We start from the raw sequence: 23,971 nt of genomic DNA, 5'->3' as shown, positions 1-23,971 counted from the left end.
AAATTGTCTCACCTGTTCAGGAGCTCACATCATTAACAGCAAATTGTTGTCATTTTTAGATTGAGAAAAAATCATAATTTTATTATTTGTATCCTCTCATTTATCTAATTGAATAAACTTTTGAGTTCTACTACTAAAAAAAATTAAAAAAAATAAAGTTACCTTTTCAGGGATTATGGTGCTAAGCCATACTAGACAAGAAAATTTGTGAGATTATCTCTAATTAAATCACCAAAAAAAAAAAAATCCTAAAATGCTAGAAGTGGAGGTGTGGCTCAAGTTGTAGAGCACAAGCCTTGAGCAGAAAAAGCCAAGTGAGAATGTGAGGCCCTGAGTTCAAACCCCAGTACTGGCATCAATAATAAATAAAACGAAGTGAACGTCTTGTAGATACTGCTCTTTAAGTGAGGTAATTGGAGGGCACAAAATACTGCTTCTAGCAGTTATACACAAGACAGCTTCTGGTACTGTCATAGATTTGAGCACATCATTATAGCCCTGTGCCAGTAGTTTCGGTGTCTTTATCCTTCCTTCTCCCCTAAGAGGTTCATTTTGAATAAGGAAAATTTGAAACCATTCAGAAGATAACACTATCCAAGTATTTAGTACCATCGCTGCAGAACTATAAGATACTTCTGAGACTTTTCAGGTACCTTGTTTGGTAATCCAAGAAAAAAGAAATTTAATTGGTTTTATGTTCCTTTTTTTATAGTCAGCCTTTATTCATGAAGTCTTCTACAAATTTTATTCAAGAAAATTGCCAGCTCCCTTGCCTCAGTTTTTATATCTCTTTTTAATGTGTATTTTGCTTGATTCATTTTATATATTCTGTGGGATAGTTGAGGCAGGTGAGATTATTTATATGTCCATGTAAAGCATGATCAGACTGAAGCAGGACTGAGACAAATTATTTGTCTAGGATTTCATATCTGAAGAGTAGTTTCTAGTGCTCAATTCCAGTTTGTCTGCATTGCTTCTACCCATGGCCTCAGAAGTGGGAACATTTCACTGCCTGTGTGGTGACTGAGGAGATCTTGGTGGTAACCTCTTTCTTTGCCCAAGCCTTGTTTATCTGTCTCTCTGTCTACCACTGAACTATTCTCAGTCCTCTATTTAAACCATCAAAGCATCTGTCAGAGCTATGGTAAAATTATTAAGGATTATCATTTTTTACTGTTTAATTACGTGACCAAAACAATTGTTAAGATTATAAAAAATGATCTCTAAATTGAGTTGTTTTCTCTATAAAACTAATTTTCAAAGATCTAATGGGATATTTTTTAATCATTATTTTAAAAAGATAAAATGCAAAAAAAAAACCCAAAAAACAAAAAAGATAAAATGCAAAAACAGCATCATACTCTATGCAGATTTGTACCTGTGAAACTCATAGCCAGTTTACTCATATGCAAAATTTAAGAAAATCATATCATTATTTTTTAATATATTTTTATTGTAATTAATAGAAGGGTTACATGATATTTGCCAGATAAATGGTGCCTTAATTCCCACACATTGATACCCTTTCACATGTCATGGTCCCCATTTCCCTCCCCCCCTTCCCCACCCCTCATCTTGTCATATCATTATTTTTAAGACATCCTATGTAATTAAAACTGTTTTAAGTGGTATTTTTAGGAGCTCTGTAAGTAGAAGAGAAAAGAAAGGGCCAGACACTGGTCTTTGTAATCCTAGCTACTCAAAATGCTAAGACCTGAGGGTGGTTATTTACAGCCAATCCAGGCAAGAAAGTCTATGAGATTCTTTTTTGTAGTTGCATGTTTTTGTTTGTTTTGTTTTGTTTTGCCAGTCCTGGGGCTTGAATTCAGGGTCTGGGCAATGTCCTTGAGTTTTCTCAAGGCTAGCGCTCTACTACTTGAGCCACAGCACCACTTTTCTGTGTATGTGGTACTAGTTAATCAAACCCAGGGCTTTGTGCATGCTAGGTGAACCCTCTACCACTAGGCCATGCTCCCAGCCTCCAGTGAAATTCTTATCACCAATTAACCATCAAAACGCCAGACATAAAGCTGTGGTTCAAGTGGTAGTGTCAGCATTAAATGAAAAAACATAAGGGACAGTCCTAAGTTCATACCCCAGTACTGGAAAAAAGAGCTGGGGGGCATGGTGTGGGGAGGAAAGTTGTGGCCGGTGAATCAGCAGACTTCAGGTACAGGCAGTGAGTGTGTTAAGCTAAACATACCTCACATTAAGATGGCTGTTATATTGAAGATGGGCAGTAAGTACACTGAATATTATGACTGCATTTTCCCACCCTTCCCCTCTTCCCTCAACCTCATCCCCACAACATCTCAGCTTCTAGCTTCCCAGTGTTCATTTCATTAGATTGTAGTTATACCATTGGAATTCTCTTCTTCATTTATTACACTTTAGTTGATATGTTCGCATATAGATGCACATGACTGTATATGATTACATATATATTTATAAGTCAGAGCTCTCTTTAGTTAATATGTGTGTATGTATATACATATATATGCATATGATCCTGTATAGGTTTACACATATACTATATGTTAAATCTGACTTCCAAATAAGAGAGAAAAACATGCATCCTTTGTCTCTCTGGTCCTCTTCTTGATCCATTCTTTTCTACTGAGTTGTTGTATTAGCTTGACTGTAGTGAGTAATGCAGCAATAAACATGGTTATGCGAGTTCAGCTAAGGATTTGGAGGAGCATGCTTTATACCTTTCATTGATGACAGCACTGGGAGTTGAACCCAGAGCCTCACACATACAATCCAAGTATACTACCACTGAGCTACATCCCAACCTAACAATATTTTTAGTGTGTTTTAAGAGAACATAGAGATTTGTTAAAATAGTAGTAATAATCATAGGTGTGTGGCTCACACCTATAATTTTAGCTGCTAGGGAGGCTGAGAACAGGAGAATAGTTGGAGGCCAACTTAGGCAGAAAAGTTTATAAGACCTTATCTTATCCAAGAGCTAAGTATAACGGCATGCTTCTGTCATCCTAGCTATCATAGAAATCCTTAAATAGTTGGCTCACAGCTTTAGCATGTGCTGGAGCCTTATCTAAAAAATGACAAGCAATGGGCTGGGAGTTTGACCTAGTGATAGAGTGCTTACCTACCATGCACAAAGACCTGTTTGATTCCTCCATACCACATGCACAGAAAAATGCCAGAAATGCTGTGGCTCAAGTGGTAGATCTCTAGCCTTGAAAAAGCCCAAGGACAGTGCTCAGGCCCTGAGTTCAAGCCCCAAGAATGGCTAAAAAAAAGGGGGGCTGGGAGTTTGGCCGAGTGGGAAAAGTGCTTGCTAACATGCACGAAGACCTGGGTTCGATTCTTCGGTACCACATACATAGAAAAAGCTGAAAGTGGTGCTGTGGCTCAAGTGTAGAGTGCTAGCCTTGAGGAAAGCCCAAGGACAGTGCTCAGGCTCTGAGTTCAAGCCCCGGGACTGGCAAAAAAAGGACAAGCAAAAGTGGGGCTGAAAGCATGGCTAAGTGAAAGAAGATCCCAGCCTAGTAAGGACAAGGCCCTGAGTTCAAATTCACTTACCACTAAAATAATAATAATAATAATAATAATAATAATAATACTAAAAATGGTGACTCCTTGTCTCCATTCCCAGAGATTGAAATTGTGTAGCTGTGACACAGATACCACCAGTGCAGCGCCTTAGAAAGAACTCACTTGGGTGCTGAGGGACTTATTGGAGCAACACAGATTTGAGCTCATTGATGTTCTTGCAAAAAAAGATGTCATGTGTAAATCTATCAGGAATGGAAGTGGGAGCCTCTGTGCTTGAATATAGGTGCATGAGTTATTTTCTTCCCCGATGAAGGTAGATAAACACTCCTCCACGTTGATTTCTCATGACACTTTAACCGTGAAGGTAGTCAATGAATGTATACTTTGTCTTTGTAGATTGATCATTTGCCAACTGTATCTCCCCTACTGCATGGTTGCCTCAAAGATTCTCCACATCTCTCCTTACCAGAGGAATTTTGCCGAGTGGGCAGTTTCCTCATGGCTTGAAATAAAGAGAAGGACCTGGAGGAGACCCATGGAAGCCCGAGATGAAGATAGCACACCTATTACTGCAGTTCTCACCTGACTCAGTTGTCTAAAGATTGAGCCTCACAATAGTGAGGCTGGCCTAACTGAGGAAGACTTTTGGATCTGCCCTTCAATATACCATTTGTGATCTTGGCTATTCTTGATTGTGTATTCTGGACTGGTTTCTCTCCTTTTGAAATCAAATGTGATGGCTAAGCATGTAGGTACTGACTGCGGAAATTGAACGTTCAATTTTCACATGACCTAAAGAATGGCTCCAATCATAACCTGGAACTTTTTTCTTTTTCCAGGACTGGGGCTTAAACTTAGGCCCTTGCTCTCACTTGTTTTTGTTTTTACTTAACACAAGCAACTCTACCATGTAAGTCACTGGAGACAAGAATCTCACAGCCTTTCCTGCCAGGCTTACTTCTAACTACAATCCTCAGATCTCAGCCTCCTGAATAGCTAGGATCGTAGGTGTGAGCCACTGACACTTGGTTGTATGTGGAACTCTTAAAGTTTTTGAACCTCAATTCAACTTTCTCTTCCTTTCTTTAGTAAATAGCATGGTTCATGGGCCAGTATTTGTAATGAATGAATGGATTAGCTATTAATCTTTCTCTGCATCGAATATCCTTTTAGTCCCTTGCAGATGATCCCACAACCCAGCCAGGTCCATTACTACTGCTCTCGGTACATAGTCATATCCTCCTAAAACTCACTCTTCTTTTCCTAGAGCCATCTTTCCCACTGCTGTGTAGGAATCCATCACCAAACACTGGTCCAAGCATTTTTTTCTTCTGTGCCTGGAATATGTCTGCACTTGGTCCCAGCAGTACCTGTCTTGTTCCTCCCATGAAAGAGCTTTATCCTACAACATTGTCACCCTGTTGCACTCTGTGTGTAAGGCTTTTCCTTCCTCACATATCCAGACGGCCTCAAACCTTGTGGGCTTTGTCTTTAATTCTTTTCTACTTCCATATGCTGTTTAGTCATCCTCTTGGCCTGCCTGTCTCCTTTCTCCCCTTTTCCAACTTCTGTCTAAGACTAGACTTCATAAAGCCTAGCAAGTGAGATCACCTTTTAAGTGGTTTATGTCTTTCTCTAGGATGGTGCTTCCCAAAGTACTGAGGCCCGTTTCGATTCCTCTGTTGTTACTCTTAGCAGATGTGAGCATACCGGGTTTGGTGTCAGGCAAGTTAAGACTGGAAGTCAGGTTCCCTTACCTCCAGTAACCTCAGTTCTATCATGGGTAAGAAAAAAAAATCGGTGAGACCTTAGAAGATTGCTAAGTAAAACTTGTTTTCTTTCTGTCATGAAAATTTTCAAAAATTTGCGAGCATGAAGAGAACAGTCAAGGAATCACCACATCCTCCCCTTCCAAGTTTAGTCACTAAATTGTTTCACATACATGTTATTTTCCTCAAATATCCTGTCTTTTCATACATCCAAAATATAACTACAATACTAATATCCATGCCTAACATTATATATATATATATATAATGCATTAGCACATTTCTTTATTTTCCCAAACCAATTTTTACATTTCTTTTGTTCAAAATGTGAACAAGGTTTTCACCTTACATTATTTTGTATTTCGCTCCTAAAAAATTAATTGAGGAAGGGGTAACATTTACCAAGATGCACTGTACTCAGAATCCTGATTTGTTAAACTGAAATCTCTTTGTACAACTACTTTGAAAACATGAACTAAATTATATGCATAGAAAGCTGTACTGAAGTTTGTTGAATCTTCCCATGTAACTACCATCTGTCCAGATCATTAACTGGACTATAGTACCCAAAGTTGCTTTGTGCTCCTCTGATTCACTATGTCTTCCTCTTCCCTGAAAACACCTCTGTCAGGACTTCTAGTACCATAGTTGTTTTACTTGGCTATGTGCATATTTTTCTGCCCTAGTTTGCTAATGTTCAACCATGCTGTTACCTGTGCTAGTTTCACTGTTATATAATATCTATTGTAAGAATCTGCAAAAATTTGTTTCTCCTTTCTACAGGAAATAGGTAGCTTGGGGATTATATTTTATAATCTAGAACATGCCATAATGCCTTTACTATTATTTATACAGTATGTCTTATGTTTGAAGTTTGCTTGCTGCATACTGATAGATTTGAATTTTGATTCAGCTAGTGGGAAAATACTAGATTTTCACTTTTTGTTGAGCCTACCCTCTCCCACCATATGGTCTCTTAAGGAAATAAGACTGTATGTATGTGTGTGTGCCAGTACTAAAGCTTAGCACCAAGGACCTCAAGTTCTCATGACTTGCATTTTACCAGTTTAGCCATATCTCCACTTCTGGGTTTTTGGAGATGAGTCACTCAGAATTGTCTGTTTCGGCTGGCTCTCTGAATAGGAATCGTCACATCTCAGCCTCCTGAGTAGCTAGGGTGATAGGAGTAAGCCGCTAGTACCTGACTAGGGAATGAGCTGAATGATTCTTTTGCATGTTAGCTGCCTGACTTTGGTTTTTCCAAATTTGTGATAATTTTTTTTTTTTTTTTGTGGGTCATAGGACTTGAATTCAGCCTGGGCGCTGTCCCTGAGCTATTCAGCTCAAGGCTAGCACCCTACCACTGGGCCTGGGCTTTGTCTCTGAGCTCTTCAGCTCAAGGCCACCACCCTACCCTTGAACAAAGCCCCACTTCCCAGTTTTCTAGAGGTTGATTGGGGATAAGCGTCTCCGGTCCTTTTGTGCCAGGGCTGGCTTTGAACTTTGATCCTCAGATCTCAGCCTCCTGCTGCATAGATGGGATTATAGGCATGAGCCACCATGCCCAGCTTTGTGGTAATTTTTACATTATTATATCTAACGTAAAATGGATTTTTGTGAGCAAAAAGTATAAAATTATTTTACATCTTTGTGGTTCTTCCCAAACTCTTTATGTAGTCTTTTTTTTTCTATAATTCTGACTTCCATTTTCAACTGGTATCATCAACTAGAGAGCTGGATTCTCTAGTGCCAACACTGACCCTACTCTACCATCACTTCCAGTGTTACCCTGCAACCTATGTGTTTTGTTTTGTTTTGTTGGTTGGTTGGTCATGGGGCTTGAACTTCAACTCTGGGTGCTGTCCCTGAGCTCTTCAGCTCAAAGCTATTGCTCCACCACTTGAGTGCCACTCAAAGCTATTGCTCTATCACAGCATGCCACTTCCAGTTTTCTGGTGGTTAATTGGAGATAATAGTCTCACAGGACTTTCATGACTGGACTGGCTTTGAACCGTTATTGACAGATCTCAGCCTCCTGGGTAGTTAGGATTACAGGCGTGAGCCACCAGCACCTGGCTGTGCTTTTTTTTTTTCCCCCTTATAAAACTGAGGACAAGAATACCTGCCTGTAGGAGTCTCCATAAAGACTGAGCTCAACTACCTAAGTATTTTATACAATCTGTAGCACATAGAGCTGTAGGTTATCTCTTGTTACTATACTTGGTTTTGTAATTTATTCATTTTCATCTGCTGGTTTATATCATACTATCAAGTGAACTTATTAGCAAAGTATCTGCTGTACTTAGGAAAGATGATGTCAAATATAGTTTATGCTAATTTTAAAAATTATTTCTCAGTCTGTGTATTCTCTGGAGATTTGCTCATTACCCTCATTCATACGTTGCTTCTATTCATAAGCTGTATTTTTCCCTCTTTGTATATTTTTTACTTCCCAAAGCCCAAGTCCTAACTCTCAGACAATTAAAGATTGGTTACTGCTCATGAAAACTTACACTGAGATGTTTATTATAACCTGATTTGCTTTAAAGGAGTAGCATTGCTCAACATAGTGTATAGGGAAAGGTTTCAAAGTAGTTTCTCTCTACCATACTATAATTCTTTGTTATTTGGAAACAGATCAGATAACTAAATGCTTCTGAAACTCCACTGAGTTATTATTCCAGGGTGTTGAGCATTTGCTATTGAAATACCGGGCAGCAATTTGAATTAAGTTTCCTTCTTGGGAGAAAGGCTCTGTTACTTAGCAACACCTAATATCCTATGATAATAGGAAAATGCTTTGAGAACTGCACAAGACTTAGTGGCTCTCTTAGACAAGGAAAAGGTATTGATGCTTTGATACAAAATTATGAGCAAGTTGGGATTCTCTCCTTCAGATAACATTGTCATGGGGCTAGGAAATCTATGTGTGAAACACACATGACTGTTTAGCTGAGTCAGACTGTTCTCTGCCCAATTATTCTGCTCTGCTTTCCATTTGGGACACAAATAAACCTAGGCACTGAAAGAAACAGGTTACTTAATCTCCTCATGTGTGACTTTTAGACATGGAAGGACATCTAGGTTATTTGAATTAGCAACTACTGTTCCATGTTGGAAGTGGAGAGGAAAATAACTATTTTCCTTTCCATCTTAGGTTCACAACTGAGCCATTATAACCTACATCAATTGTTAGAGAAAACACATTCTGATTTTCTTAATATTTGCCAGATATGACATGGGAGCCTTCAGGCAATGAACGTGTGTGTGTGTGTGTGTGTGTGTGTGTGTGTGTGTGTGTACATGTACACATTTTGTGCTAAGTTTAATGAAAAAGTCTTGAGACGTGTGATTGCACAAGTATCATTTACAAATGTTTAGAACAACAACCAGGTGTTGGTGGCTCATGCCTGTAATCCTAGATGTTCAGGAGGCTGAGATCTGAGGATTGTAGTTCAAAGCCAGCCCGGACACAAAGGTCCATGAGACTCTTATCTCCAATTAACCATTAGAAAACCAGACGTGGCCCTGTGGCTCAAGGGATAGAGCAGTAGCCTTGAGCTAAAGAGCTCAGGGACAGCACCCAGGCCCAGAGGTCAAGCCCCACAACCAACCCAAAAAAGAAAGAAAAAAGAAAAAGAAAAAAAATACTAGAACAAGTGGTAAGATTCTGGATTAGTCTCATACTTTAAATGTTTTGTGACTAAAATCTAATACTTAGATGATTTTTAGGTAGCTAAGTGTGGCACATGCATGAGTGCTGTGGTAGAGAGGAAACACAGTCCTTGAAATTTGCTTCTTAATTTATGAGCATACTACTGGCCTTCAGTTAAAAAAAAATTCCTCCTCCTTAAGATAATATGTTTTTAGTGAAATTGAAATAGGAACTCAAAAAAAATCATCTTTTCCTATGTTGTCTTTTCACTCATCCCCTTTTCTCCCACTCATCACCATGGAAACGACGGCAGCAGCCAAGAGAGCCATTGCCTGGCCACACAGGGTCCCTTGCTGTGGGCTCAGGTCCAGCGCTGCAGAGTTTGTGCTGACTGGTCAAGCCTGAGGGGAAGCGCCAGCACCCCTCACTTCAATTTGGAATAGAAAAAAATAATAAGCGGACAGATGGTGTCTTGATTTTTTTCAAAGATGAGGATCTGTTTTCATATTCACCTTAACTTTGAGAATTGTAGTTGACTTTCTACTCTCCATATAAAGTCTCTGTAATGGAGTTACAGAAAATACTTTAGCTTGGAGAGAAGGAAAACATTTTTAGAAGAAGAGAAACTACTGAGATTCTAAAATACTCTGTTATGGGTGGAAACATAGCTCAAGTTGTAGAGCACTTGTTTAGCAGGCTCAAGGACCTGAATTCAACCCTCACCACTACTAATACGACTAGTAATATAAAAAACAAGAAATCTGATGATAAAGTACTCTGTTATATAATCATAACAAACCAATATCTAATTCACAATGCATACTTATACAGGATCTACTAATTAGATTCATTTTGAGCAAGGCATTTTTACAGGCTGCCTTAAAGTGGGTTATCTGTAAACTATATGATCTCTGTAGAAAAAGAGAGACTTTATGCAGTTTATAAGCTGTAGTTTATAAACCTGGTGATAGGCAATGGTGGCTCACACCTGTCATCCTAGATACTCAGGAGGCTGAGAGCTGAGTATCATAGTTTAAAGGCAGCCCGGGCAGGAAAGTTTATGAGACTTTTACCTCCAGGGAACCAGCAGTAAAGTAGCCGTGGCAATGTGACTCGAAGTGGTAGGAGTACTAGCCTTGGGCAAAAATTTCTCAGGGACAGTGCCTAGGCCCTCAGTTCAAGCCTTATGACTAACCAATAATAATTCTGGTGAGCCACAAGAATCACCTGAGCACCCTGTTAGCAAAGGAGGTTCATAAGTTACCCCAAACTCACAATCCCAGCTATTGGGGCTCAGCCATTCCTTGTCATGAGCTCCAATGTTGGTGTGCAGTGCTGGAGAGACAAAGCAATTCCAGAGTTCATGGCTAACACTCTTATAATGAATGAACAGATTAGCTAGAGTAAGGCATAATGATTATACTCAACCAAAATTTCATGTGCTGTGAGGACCTTCAGAGATAAAGGCCCGGGGGCTCTGGGACACTGTTTTTGTGATAAATCTGATTGAATTGGGACTGGAGGGCAGAAGGACATAATGTAATGATAACACACTGGTCAGAGCAGGAAGAGTTTGTTCAGATTCACCCTAACTCCATTCCTTCCCTCCCAGGTGTCAGACACCTGTCATGGGAGAGTCCTCAGGGATAAGGAGAGAGAGAGCGGGGGGGGGGGGGTGTCAGAGGGTAACCTTACATGGTGTTCTGGCCTGCAGTTAAAAAGGTGTAAGAATTTTCATCTCCATTATCTGCTTCAATGACAGTGGGTGGGAAAACCTGACTTGGGCATCATCTTAGGAGATTATCCTAGGAGCATGTGTTCCAGCCACCATAAGGGGACTTCTTAGAGCCAGGTGGCTTATGCCTATAATCCTAGCTACTCAGGCGGCTCAGATATGAGAATCATGGTATGAAGCCAACCTGGGCAAAAAAGTCTGTGAGACTCCAATTAACTCCCCAAAAAGCTGGAAGTAGAGCTGTGGATCAAATGTGCTAGCCCTCCACAAAAGCTCAGGCACAGCACCTAGGCTCTAAATTCAAGTCCAGGACCAACACCAAAACACAAACTAAAACAAAAACACCAGAGGACTTCTTAGCATCACAAGTTATAAGGCTAGTCTGGGCTACATGGTGAGACCCTATCTCAAAAAAACAGGATGATATCTTAGTATTCAAGACGTTCATGTACAAGAAAGCTGTACTGGACATGTCCTGTTACTTCGATTCAGCAGACCTGTTAATAGGGATCAGATTACCTCGGTTCCCTGCAAATGGTGGCACTGATGAAGGTGTGGAGAAAGGCCCAGTGAAGGTGAAATGTTTGTTTCATGACAGTAGGAAGAGTCTAAACATAGCTTCTTATATAAAAGAAGAAATTTGAACTCATTTTCTTTACAGTGATGCTGGAAAAAATGTAGCATGATTTCATGAAAAAAAAAGAATTGAAGTGCTGATGTCCAGAGCTCATGCCCAGAGCTCTTCTGGAGGTGGAGATCTGAGGACTGGGATTCAAAGCCAGCCCAGGCTGGAAAGGCCATGAGATTCTTATCTCCATTTAACACCAGAAAACTGGAAGTAGCACTGTGGCTGAAAGTGGTAGAGCACTAGCCTTGAGCCTAAAAGCTCAGGGGCAGTGCCCAGGCCCTGAGTTCAAGCCCCATAAATGACAATAAAGAAAAGTAAAATTGAAGTGCATACTTCAGTCATATATATATATATAGAGAGAGAGAGATAATTTATTGTGTGTGCATGTGTGCATGTGCACATGCCAGTTCTGTGGCTTGAACTCAGGGTCTCTTGCTTTTGGTTGGCTTTTTAACCCAAGATTTTAAGTTACACCACTACTTCCAGCTTTTTGCTGTACAAAACATTCCTCAGACTTTTCTGACCTGCCTGGCTTTGAATGTGATCCTCAGATCTCAGTCTTGTGAATAGCTAGGATTACAGACATGAACCACCACAGGCTACATCATTTCCTCTAGAAAATGTTACAGGTGAGGATTAGGCAACAGCATTATTTCTGTCTTTTCCTGAATTAAGTCTCTGATTCCACATGGTAGAAACACATGACAATTATTTTATTGGAAGAGCCGAAGCTGCCATCCACTAAACCTCTTAGAGCTATTATTGAAAAGAAATCACAGGATAACCCAAATTCTGAAGTGTGGAAGTATTAGCAATAAAAATTCAATGGCACATGGGTTTAGAGCCCTTGGCACTTTTATTGTCTCATTGTTCCTATTTTATAATACATTTTTTTAAAGATAAACCCTAAACCTTTTTTGTTTTTCAAGTCTCTTTAAGTTCAGTAGAGTGGTTTTTATTTTATTTATTTGAGGGGCTGCTGTGAATTAACCCCAGGGCTATGTGTGGGTGTCAAGCACACTCTATCACTAAACTATATTCCTCAACCCCTAAAAGTGCATTTTAAAGTCTATTTCATATTTTGTTTTCCTTGTAGCAGAGGTGAAATTTGAATGGGAATCTGATGTGGGAATGACTTCTTTAGCAGTGGAGGATGGCTTTGTGTCTGGGGAGGTGCTGTGTCTGTCTTAGGCTCTTGGGTCTCCTGTGGATTGCTTGGATGAGGGTATGGGCTGGTGTTGAAACAGTGCAACACAGTGACTGAAGAGGACTGTAGACATCACTTGTTGGCCAGGTAGATGAGGCTGAAGAGAGAACTAGAAGGAAATAAGGAAGCTAGCACAATGCTTTCAGATAGTGCTATGGTGACAGACAGAGAACAACCCTAGTTTATGTCCTTCCATCATCTACTAGCTCCGAAAAATAACTTCCCATAGCACATATCTATATCCCACATCTGGAGGCAAAGATGACAACTCCAGCCTAATACAGTGTTGTTTTGTTTAAATTTTTGTGTGTGTGCCAGTCCTGGGGCTTGAACTCAGATTCTGAGATATGTCCTCAAGCTTCAGTTTTGCTCAAAGCTATCATTCTACTATTTGAGCCACAGAACCACTTTCAGCTTTTTCTGAGTAGGTTACTAGAGGTAAGTCTCAAGGACTTTCTTGCCTGCAATGCTCAGATCTCAGCCTCCTGAGTAGCTAGACTGGTACTGGGACTTCAACTCAGGGCTTAATTGTTGTGTTTAGCATTTTTGCACAAGGCTGGTACTCTACCACATGAACCATACCTCCACTTCCAGATTTTTTTTTGTGGTTTATTGGCAATAAATCTCATGGACTTTTCTGCCTGGGCTAGCTTCAAACCACAGTCCTCAGATCTCAGCCTCATGAATAGCTAAGATTCCAGGCATGAGCCATCAGTACCCTGCTAATTCAGTAAGTTTTAATCAGGAAAAGATTTTTCTGTACAACTTAATAGGTCTCCTGTAAATTGTAAGTAAAAATGTGCAATTATGCAAGTGCCCACCTCTTTAATGTCCTGGGTTTTCCTTTCACTGAGATTTTAATTAGGTAGCTATATGACTCATTTGTTGGCTTTTAGGAAATTAAAGCTGAGCAAGCTAAGTACAGAATAATTGGAAATGGTAATGAGGTTTTAGCCTGGTACATGCAGGGGGTAGCTGACCAATAGCTGGCAGGTTGGCTGTAGTATGTGGTGTTCAGTAACTGTGGATGTGAGTTAATTTAGGTGATGACTCACTGAAATAGGTGGGTGGCTGCAGTGGCTGGTATTTTTCTTTTACTGTTGTCTCTGAATTATAACTAGTCACCAGTATGCTTGTCTCCTGAGAAAGATTTTTGAGGTTCTAGGAAACTAATTCAGTAGCATATACTCCCCTCTTCCCTTTCCAAACCTATCATGGATTTGGATTTAGTGAACATTACTTCCCTGACTAAATAGGCTTATAATACTAACATTTAAAATATAGGCCCTTCTCAACTCATAGCTGGGCAGTAGTACACACCTGCCATCTAAACTACTTGAAAGGCTGAGGAAGAAGAAATCGCAGTTTCAGGCTAGCCTTGGCAGGAAGCAAGATTCTATATTAAAAGTAACCAGTAAAAATGGTGCGTTATGCCTGTAATCCTACCTCCACAAAAACTGTGATCTGAGGATCATAGTTCAAAACAAACCCAAGCAGGAAAGACCTGAGACTCTTATCTCCAGTTAAGCATGTAAAAGCTCCACACTGCCCAGACTTTGAGTACAAACACCCATTTTGGCACCCATACATGCGTCCATGTGTGTATGCACACACAAATAAACAGCTAAAACAATTATCGGAAGCATGACTCAGCAGTAGACGAGGACCCTGAATTCAAAGCCAATACTGTCCTTCCCTAAATGACCATCTTGACCATTTTCACTGTATTATACCTATTCCCACCGTCTCCTCCAGAACTTTCTCATCACCCTAGTTGGAAACTACAGGAAGGGTCTTGATTTCACATTGGACTATCACAATTCTATGTGCGGCTTAGGTCGATAGTGATGGGGAATGGTTCTCTGCACCTCGTGAGAAGTATTGGGATGCCTCCATGTGAGAGGCTCAGAGCAGAGAGCCTGGGAGTGTGGGTAAGGACAGGTTTTTCCTCAGGAAGGGCTGGGGGGCTTTTATTCATGCAATCATGGGAGATATTTTACTTACTTTCACAGATCCTCAATTTTTCTTACCATCAACAGAACTTAGAGGAAAGGGGTATCTTTGTTATCAGCTTCAGATTAATTTCAAACCTCAACAAAAGCTGGCGATGTCACTCAAATGGGTAATGTGCTTGCCTAGCAAGTACAAGGCCCTAGGTTCAGTCCCCACTACTACAACTAACCAATCTTAACATAACTAGTGCAAACAAAGTCATGATTTTTCTTTCCTCTAACATCATTTTTTCCATATATTTTTATTGTAATCAATAGAAAGGTTACATTATATTCACCAGATAGAGGATGCATTACTTCACATGCATTGATACCCTTTCTCATGTCTTGGTCCCCATTTCCTTCCCCCACCCCCACCCCTCATCTTGTTTTCCCCCCTTCCCTATTCGATTTCAAATAACCAAATACGCATGTATCCAATATATCAGATAACAAGGTGAAATACTATAACAATATGAGATAACCAAGGGACAGCAAAAGAAATGAAAGATAACATAGTAAATTAAGGACAACAATCACTCCTCTAACATCATTTTTATTCTTCTATTCAGGTTATCTTTATGACACTTATTTTGTGTTGGGGGGAGGGGGGCTTAAGCACACCGGTCCTGGGGCTTGAATTTAAGCCCTGGGTGCTATCCCTGAGCTTCTTTATCCAAGGCTAGCATATTACTGCTTGAGCCACAGCTCCACTTGTGGCTTTTTTTAGTGGTTAATTGGAGATAAGAGTCTCTCAGACTTTGCATTCTCAGGATGGCTTCAAACTATGATCCACAGATCTCAGACTCTGGAGAAAGTAGGATTACAGGCTTGAGCCACTGGAGCCCAGTGTGATTGGGACTTTTATTTAGGAAATAGAAGTTGCCTCGGCAGCAAAGCCTCCAAGACTCTGTTGGAGTGTAAGGGACTACACGTGGTCTCACGCATCTGCCATCCTATAGGTCTAACTACAGAGGGAAGCCTAAACTAGTCAGATCTCATCCAGGCACATGCCTGGGCTGGAAGAAAAATGCTGTTTCTAAAATAACAGAAAAGTGTTGGAGATGTGGTTCAGTAGTAGAACATCTGCCTAGCAAGTGCACGACCCTGAGTTCAAAACCCCAGTACTGCTTTCTAAAAAATTCTTAATTCCCCTTAGTTTGGCTTTTATATTTCAGTGCTATTTTATATCATTTATGGATTTTAATCCATTTATATATTTTAGAGGATGGCATATTAATCCATGGTAAAGTGCTTGCCTAACTTGCACAGATAGATTTGATTACTAGAACTGCACAAATACCTCTACATTTTTAAAATAAATATATTTTGGAATTAATTGTTGATTTTTTTTTCTATTGGAACACATGCAGAAGAGTAGAAAAGATGATTGTTGTGTTCAGTATTTATCTTCAAGATCAAGTATTTTGCTTGGTGCCTAATTGCTTATTGAATGTGTATTCTTTGTTTTCCCATTTATGAAAGGGAGGTGGGTGTTAGGGGCTGTGGTTTTCCCATATCATGTTTACTATTTTTGTTGTTTTGGTTTTTTTTTTTGCCCAGGACCTGACCACTATCCCTGAGCCTCTTTGTGCTCAAAGCCAATGCTCTATCATTTGAGCCACAGTTTCACTTCTGGTTTTTTCTGAGTAATTTACTGAAGATAAGAATCTCGTGGACTTTACTGCCCCGGCTGGCTTCAAACTGTAATCCTCAGATCTTAGCCTCTTGAGTAGCTAGGATTATAGGCATGAGTACCCAGCTCATGTTTACTGCCTTTTAAAACATAGTAAATTTATTTTTATTACCTTTAAGTCATTATCCAAAGGAGTTTCAATAAACATGTGAGTTCATGAATAAAATGCATCTTGATCAGTGTCATCCCTTCTGTCATTTCCTTTGACTGTCTTGAAAGAGAATATAGTCCATGGACAATCTAGGCTGGAATGACGAGAAGTGTTGTAGGTGAGCTAAACTCCTTAGATAGAGATAAAGGTTTTATTTTGTTTTGTTTTGCCAGTCCTGGGGCTTGAACTCAGGGCCTGAGCGCTGTTCTTGGGCTTTCTCAAGGCTAGAGCTCTACCACTTGAGCCACAGCACCACTTCTGGCTTTTTCTATGTATGTGGTACTGAGGAATTGAACCTGGGTCTTTGTGCATGCTAGGCAAACACTCTAGCACTAGGCCAAACTCTTGGCCACCAAGATAAAGTAATTTTTAACTGCAGATTCCCATAAGGCCATGCTGACCATTAGCACATCAGACAAGCAACGATGGTGGTAGAGGATTCAGAGTACTGGTGGGAAAAGTTGACTCCAAAATTAGATTCAACTGCTCCAGACTTTTTAACTTGCTTTCTTCTTTTTTGCTTTAATAGAAAAAATCAGGCAAAGATATGCAGACCTGCCAGGAGAATTACACATTATCGAACTTGAAAAGGATAAAAATGGCCTGGGCCTCAGTCTTGCTGGTAATAAAGACCGATCTCGCATGAGCATCTTTGTGGTAGGAATCAACCCAGAAGGACCGGCGGCGACCGATGGGCGGATGCGTATTGGAGATGAGCTCTTAGAGGTGAGCTTCCCTTATGGGGAAAATGCTGGGGGTGTGGATAGTGTACTGGAAAATGAGATGAATGGGATAGGATCGTAACACATTACCTTCACTGGTTTAAAATCATTTTCCAAAGTAAGGAGAGAAATCAGATTATTGGTTACCACTGTTATCTGCTTGAATAAAGACGAATCCCATGAAATATTTGAAGAGCCTTTAAGTAAAATCTTGAGGAAACATACCAAAAGCAATAGGGCTAGTTTTTAATATTGAGTCAAACAGATTCAAAGCAGATTGTATATTAATCTAACGATGCTAATGTATGTTAAAATTCTCTTTGGACCCGGAATTTACTGTTAAGTGTAAGTCTTGGTTTTTATTTTGCAAGTACATTAGAATCAACAATAGACTGTGGATTTAGGAAGAGCTAGCTTTCGGTCTAGCTTAGGGCTAGGTTGGGTGATACATGCCTGTAATCCTAGCTACTTGAGAGGTGGAGATCAGAGGATTGAAATTCTGTGCCAGCTCTGGGTAAAAGTTAGCAAAATGCCAAATCTCAACAAACAAACAATGTATAGTCACTTTTCGGGATCATGAAAATGATTCACATCAAGTAGCCCTACTGACTACAGACCAACGGTGATAGTGTAAATTGACCAGTACAATTTACAGCTTCAAGTTTATTTGACCACTGTTGACCACTGTTTAGTCTTTCTTGAGAATAAGACCAAAGTAATAGAGGTAAAAATAATGATGTTGAAAAGCAGAGCTCATTCACTGACTTAATACAAGCACTTTGCCTCTGCACTGAACCTGCTTCTGTTCAGTGTTCTGAGGAGGCTTCTATGGGCTGGGCACTGGTGATTCTAATCCTGTTAATTCCAGCTACTGAGACAGCTAAGATTTGAGGATTGCAGTTGAAGCCAACTCAAGCAGATAAATCTGAGGCACTCTTATTTCTCTTTAACCAGCAAAAATCCAGAAATAGAGGGATGGCTCGAGTGCTTCAGCACCTCCTTGAGCAAAAAAGCTAAGTGAGAATAAGAGGCCCTGAGTTCAAGCTCCAATACCAGCATGAACACAAAACCAAAGAGCCTTATATGCTGGATACTATTATTCCCAATGTATGGGTAAGAAATCTGGATACGTAAAACGCTTAACATTACAGAACTGTGGGAAGGTTTGAATAGGAATCCAGGGTTGTCAGACTCTAGAACCCCATCTCTACTTACTGATATATACTCTGTGTGTGTGTGTGTGTGTGTGTGTGTGTGTGTGTGTATGTTTGTTTGTTGGTACTCAAACCCAGAGTCCTTGCGCATAGTAGGCAAGTGATCTACTACTGAATTACATCCCCACATCCTATTTCTTAGCCTGTTTTCTGCTACCATTAACATAATACCTTACAAGTTATAAAGATTTATCTTGACCTGTTATTCTGGTCCAAGATAGAGAGGCCACATTTGGTGGGGCCTTTTTATTGGCTGTATACTGAGATGGTACAGGACATCTCATGGTGAGAAACAGGGAGGGCTCCAGAATCTTTGCCAGTTTGGCTTTTATAGCTGAGTACTCTTGTGATAACCATTACTCAATGTGTTGCATAGGGAATGAATCCACTGGTGAGCACAGAGCTGTAATCACCTGCTAAATGTCTCGGGTGTCTTAATAGCTCATAAGGAGGAGGACACAGACATGTCAATCATTGCCCCCTGTGTTTGGATCCCCATCTTCCTGGCTTATGATGCTCTCCTCTGTAGGATAAGAATCATGCATTTCATGTCAGTATATGTATATATCACTACACAGACTTTCTGTCTTCATGGTTCGTGGAAACACTCTAAAGGCAATCATAGAGCATGAAGAGTCAAGGTGGAATGCCAAATGGGATCCAAGTGACAAGAACACTGACAGTTTATTTCTGTACCTGACATCTTATTAGATACCAGTTATAGATGAGCTGGCACTGCAGGCTAATGAGAATGTCGTACAGGCTGCTCTGTGCAGGGCAATGAGCACTGGATTAGCACTGGACCTGAAAGACTTCCTTTAACCTTCCCAGGTTCTTTAGTGGTTCCCCCAAAGGGGCTTAGCGTGTAGTGCATGCATAAGAGAGACGCAGATTTCCTCCTCTCATGCAGTCAGCACAGAGTACATGTTTCCCCCCACAAAACAAGCAAGTTCTCTGCTCCCAAACCTACTCTAGCTTCAAAAATGCAACAAATGCAGCATGTGGTGTGCTTACCTGTCTACCCTAAAGCATTGCTTACAGATTTTCTAAAAGATACTGTGCTGTAGAATACTGTCATATTTGTTACTTCCTGGTACAGTGTAGTTTTTCCCCTACCATTTGAATAAAAGTATGGCACCAGAAAATGCAATAAATACAAAATATGTTGGAACATGTATTAGCCATGTATCATCTTCTTAGAGCCACAACTACCACCCTTGTCCAAGTGGTTATTCTGAAAATACCTTACTCAGCCCTTGTCATATAACAGACACTGTGTGGACTAGGTGTTGATTCTGAATTAGTGAAATAATATCTGGTACCTGTTCTCACAGAACTTTTGGTCCAGTCACTGCATAGATAGCATCCATCTAGGGGTGTGGGTTAATTAATAATTAATAAGAGAAATTTTGCCACACTCTTTGGTACATAGTAATAGCTGAATTTATTTTAGTTGGTGGTATCTATGAAATAACCTTTTTTTGCCTAGACATGATAGCTTATACCTGTAATCCCAGGTAGAGATGGAAAGAACATGAGTTTGGTGTCAGTTTGATCTACATAGTAAGTTCTAGGCCAACCTGAACCATATAGCAAACTCTTATTTTAGAAACAAAGAACAGTGTGTGTGAATAATTTGTGTGATTCAGTTCTTTTGGAATTGTTTATAACTAATACTTTTATGTCTAAAAGTATGTGTTAGAGAAAAATCATCTTATTCCTTCATAGCTCCACCTAACATCTTGGAAAAAATTTTTTCACATACATACAAAATTCTTAAGCAATTGTAACTCATCTCCTCATGTGACTGTTTTGGCTTTAGGTCCAGAGTGAGAGGAGGGAATAGATTTATGTGGAAAACATTTCTCTGGTTTCTTTTTATAGCTCAGTAAAAGACATTGAGTCATTTATCTTTGTTATGTGAAGGACTGGTATATAGTATTATATCAAATCCAATGCTCTTGTTAGCTTAGAACAGGAAATCATTATGATGGTGAGTGCCAGGAAAGCTAAAAGCCAGCATCACCAAGCTAGTCCTTGGACTGTGCAGTGTCTTGGAGAAAGCATTTGCAAACGAGGTTTTAGGTTCCTCCTGCTGGGCTCCAGGTAGAACAAATTCCATGTATTTGGTGTCCTGCTCGCAATGTGTTTATTTCGTGGCCTCTCCTCTGCCGGAAGTATCTCTGTTTCTTGATTATTTTCACTAATCTATAATTTTCACTTGCTTACATTATTTATCTTTGTTGCTATTGTTCCATTGCGCATAACCTTTTTTTATTTTCTTTTTATCTTATTTGTTTAAGTGCCTTTTCTGAGGCTAAAAAGTAGAAGAGTAGTCAGACATACCCGTGGCTTTTTTTTTTCAGAAACTGCTTTCACCAGAACCCTGTGTGGGACTGGGTTGTTGTGGTGAAAGAACATCAGTGAGTTCTGTCCATGGTGGGCCTACCCTATAGGAAAGGAATTTTACACAAAACTCCCAGAATACCATTTGATGACATCTCAGCTCCTTCTTCCAGCCCTTCAATGCTAGTGGTGTGTGGGGGGGGGGGACTGAATTAATTTCAAAAGGCATTAACATAGTATTACCATGTAGATTGGACTAAGACTTGCACTTAGATATTTGGCTTCCTTGAGCAATTACTCCCAGAAAATCCATGGTTGCTGTCATATAAATGTAGAATTTATTTGCAATAATCCCTCCAGTGTAAGTGGGAAGGGAGCTAGTGTTATGCTGGGATTGGAGGGAATCACCGAGTCACAGTGGCAGCAAGAAGGAACAGAGAAAGCGGGCAAGAACGCATCATGGATCAGACTACACATAGAGCTGTCTCCTGGCTCCCAAGTCCTGAGGAGATACGAGGTACATTCTCCTAGGCCTGTGCACCTGCAAGGCCAGCCTGCATTGAATCTGGTCATTTGTCTGTGTAGTGTGGTACTTAAGAACTATGGAAAATAAGAAGCATGAATAATTCCCAGGTTCACCAAGGAGAAAGATGTAGAACTACAGTTAAATTTATATTTTACTGTCTAGTGATACAAATTTGTTTTCTGTTATTTTTTGTTGTTGTTTTCTGTTATTTTTAAGTAGTTAGACAAAGGGGTTTTCAATTCAGCATGTCACTTTATGAGTTCAATGCATCTCCATCAAATGTCACGCCTTTCATACTTCTCGCCCATCTCATTCTTTCTCTTTCTTTCTTTCTTTCTTTCTTTCTTTCTTTCTTTCTTTCTTTCTTTCTTTTTTGTAGGTCATGGGGCTTGAACTTGGCCTGGGCGCTGTCCCTGAGCTCTTCAGCTCAAGGCTACCACCCTACCCTTGAACCAAGCTCCACTTCCCATTTTCTAGAGGTTAATTGGAGATAAGAGTCTCAGGCCCTTTTGTACCCGGGCTGGCTTTGAACCTTGACCATCAGTCTCAGCCTCCTGAGTAGCTAGGATTACAGGCGTGAGCCTCTGCCCCCCCCGGCTCCCCCATCTCTTTCAAGTCCATCTATCCTCTCAGTTTACTTCATTCCATTCACACACATTCTCACACATGAACATTGAAATAGTAATACTAGTTATCAGATTAGAAGCCATGAGTGTTAAGTGGCTGACACAGCACTTTCTGTGCTTCATGGCAAAACTCCAACCTGAGTGGCAGCAGTTCATCCTCAGCCTCTCCTTGCTGTGGCCAAGGAAGTCTGGAGGCTCATGACAGTGCAAAAGAATCACTTGTTTTTGTGCATCCCTTGATAAAATTACTTCAATTTACAGTCAAAAGCTTCTGTCATCTTCATGGGCTCTTTTCCGTTATTACTACAGCTAGTTGTAATTTTATAAAGTTTTTTTAAAATTTTTAACTTTTGGGGCCGCGAGTTTGGCCTAGTGGTAGAGTGCTTGCCTAGCATGCACAAAGACCCAGGTTCGATTCCTTGATACCACATACATAGAAAAAAGCCAGAAATGGTGCTGTGGCTAAAGTGATAGAGCTCTAGCCTTGAGAAAGCCCAAGGACAGTGCCCAGGCCCTGAATTCAAGGCCCAAGACTGGCAAACAAAAATTAACTTTTGGAAGTAATGAGGATTGAATCTAAAGACTTCGTTCTCAACTTTACCACTTGAGCCATGCCCCTAATCCTTTTTGCTTTTATTTTATTTTTTTGCAAATAGAGTCTTCCACTTTTGCACAAGCTGGACTTTGAGCTACAACCCTTCTCCCTTTATGTCATAAATAACTGCCCTGGTTTTTTTTGAAGATATGACCTGAAAATCTTTTTTTGCCTAGATTGTCCTTAAACTATAATTCTATTTCTATCTCCCTTGACACATGTTTCTTTTGGTGGTAATTTTTGGTATTGAAAATTGAACTCAGGGCCTGGTGTTTTCTAGGCAGCTGATTTACCACTTGAGCCCTAAGTATGTTTCTTAATTCAATAACTGTGCCAAAAACCTCATGCAGGCTAAATGCAAGGGTCACTATGATATGGAAACAAGAGCTTTATCTTGTGTGTGATTGTTGTTCTTAATGTACTATGTCATTTCTCTTCTCTTTTATTGCCCCTAGATTAACCTCATATTGTTACTGTATCTGACTTTGTTACCTGGTATACTGTATATACATTTATTTGTTTATTTGAAATAGGAAAGGGAAATTGTGAAAACAAGATGATTGGGAGGGGTAGAGGAGGGAAGTGGGGACAAAAACATGAGAAGGGGTATCAATGTGTGAGAAGTAGTGAACCTACTACCTGACGAATATAACATAACCCCTCTATACATTACCCTAACAATAAAAAAATAAAACCCTCATGCAATAAATTATCCCATTGTAGAAGCAGTAATGTGAATCACAGAAAGATAAGCACTTAAATTAACATAAAATATATTTTCCTATATTTTAATTATCAGAAATAAGTCCTTTACTTGCAAGGGGGGTTGGAGAAGGGGTAGAAAATGCAGGGGAAAGTAGGGAGAAAATGCAGTCAGAACATCATTGTACATACCATAAAATTTAGAAAGGGAAGGGAAGGGAAAGGGTGAGTTGACAGGGGACAAGGTTGTTGAAGGTTGTGATAATGATCAAGATGTATTTGTATTCATATACCGCTTTGCTAAATGACACCTCCCTTGTCCAACTACTTAAGGATAATTCTTTTTTTTTTTTTTTTTTGCCAGTCCTGGGCTTGAGCTCAGGGCCTGAGCACTGTCCTTGGACTTTCTCAAGGCTAGAGCTCTACTACTTGAGCCTCAGCACCACTCTGGCTTTTTTCTATATATGTGGTACCGAGGAATCAAACCCGGGTCTTCGTGCATGCTAGGCAAGCACTTTAACCACTAGGCCAAACTCCCGGCCCAAGGATAATTCTTTAAAGCAAGAGAAAAAAAATTGGGGAGGAGAAGATCTAGGCTCTATTGTCTTAATCGTGAGTCCTTAACATTTGCTGGGCAGTGCTAAGTCTTTCTGTGTATTCTCTCTCCATTTCCACAGCAACCTAGGGCGTAGTATTGGATTCATCCCCATCTTACATGCAGAGGGCTGGGAACAGATATGAACTGCATATACAAGCTAACAAGTCTGACTCTAAAGACTAAATTCTTAAGTTATTTAATTCTCCATTCATCATGAATATAGAGAGTAATAAATAAATTTCTTTCTTCTCCAGTAGTTCTCTTGGTGGGCGAGTAGGGGCTCCT

At 40.0% G+C, this 23,971-nt stretch overlaps 1 protein-coding gene across 2 annotated transcripts in view; it reads left to right on the top strand.

Annotated features, from left to right (window-relative positions):
- Positions 1-23,971, top strand: part of Patj (PATJ crumbs cell polarity complex component) — a 264,480-nt gene that overhangs the window by 127,081 nt on the left and 113,428 nt on the right. For both annotated transcript variants that reach the window (XM_090334725.1, XM_090334724.1), the window contains one exon: positions 16,887-17,083. In XM_090334725.1, the coding sequence (XP_090190851.1) occupies positions 16,887-17,083 (197 nt within the window). The remainder of the gene's footprint in view (positions 1-16,886; positions 17,084-23,971) is intronic.

This window comes from Megascapheus bottae, chromosome 6, assembly GCF_031878675.1.
Source record: "Megascapheus bottae isolate mThoBot1 chromosome 6, mThoBot2.hap1, whole genome shotgun sequence".
In the NCBI taxonomy this organism is placed as follows: Eukaryota; Metazoa; Chordata; class Mammalia; order Rodentia; family Geomyidae; genus Megascapheus; species Megascapheus bottae.
This window is presented reverse-complemented; position numbering and strand designations above follow the sequence as displayed.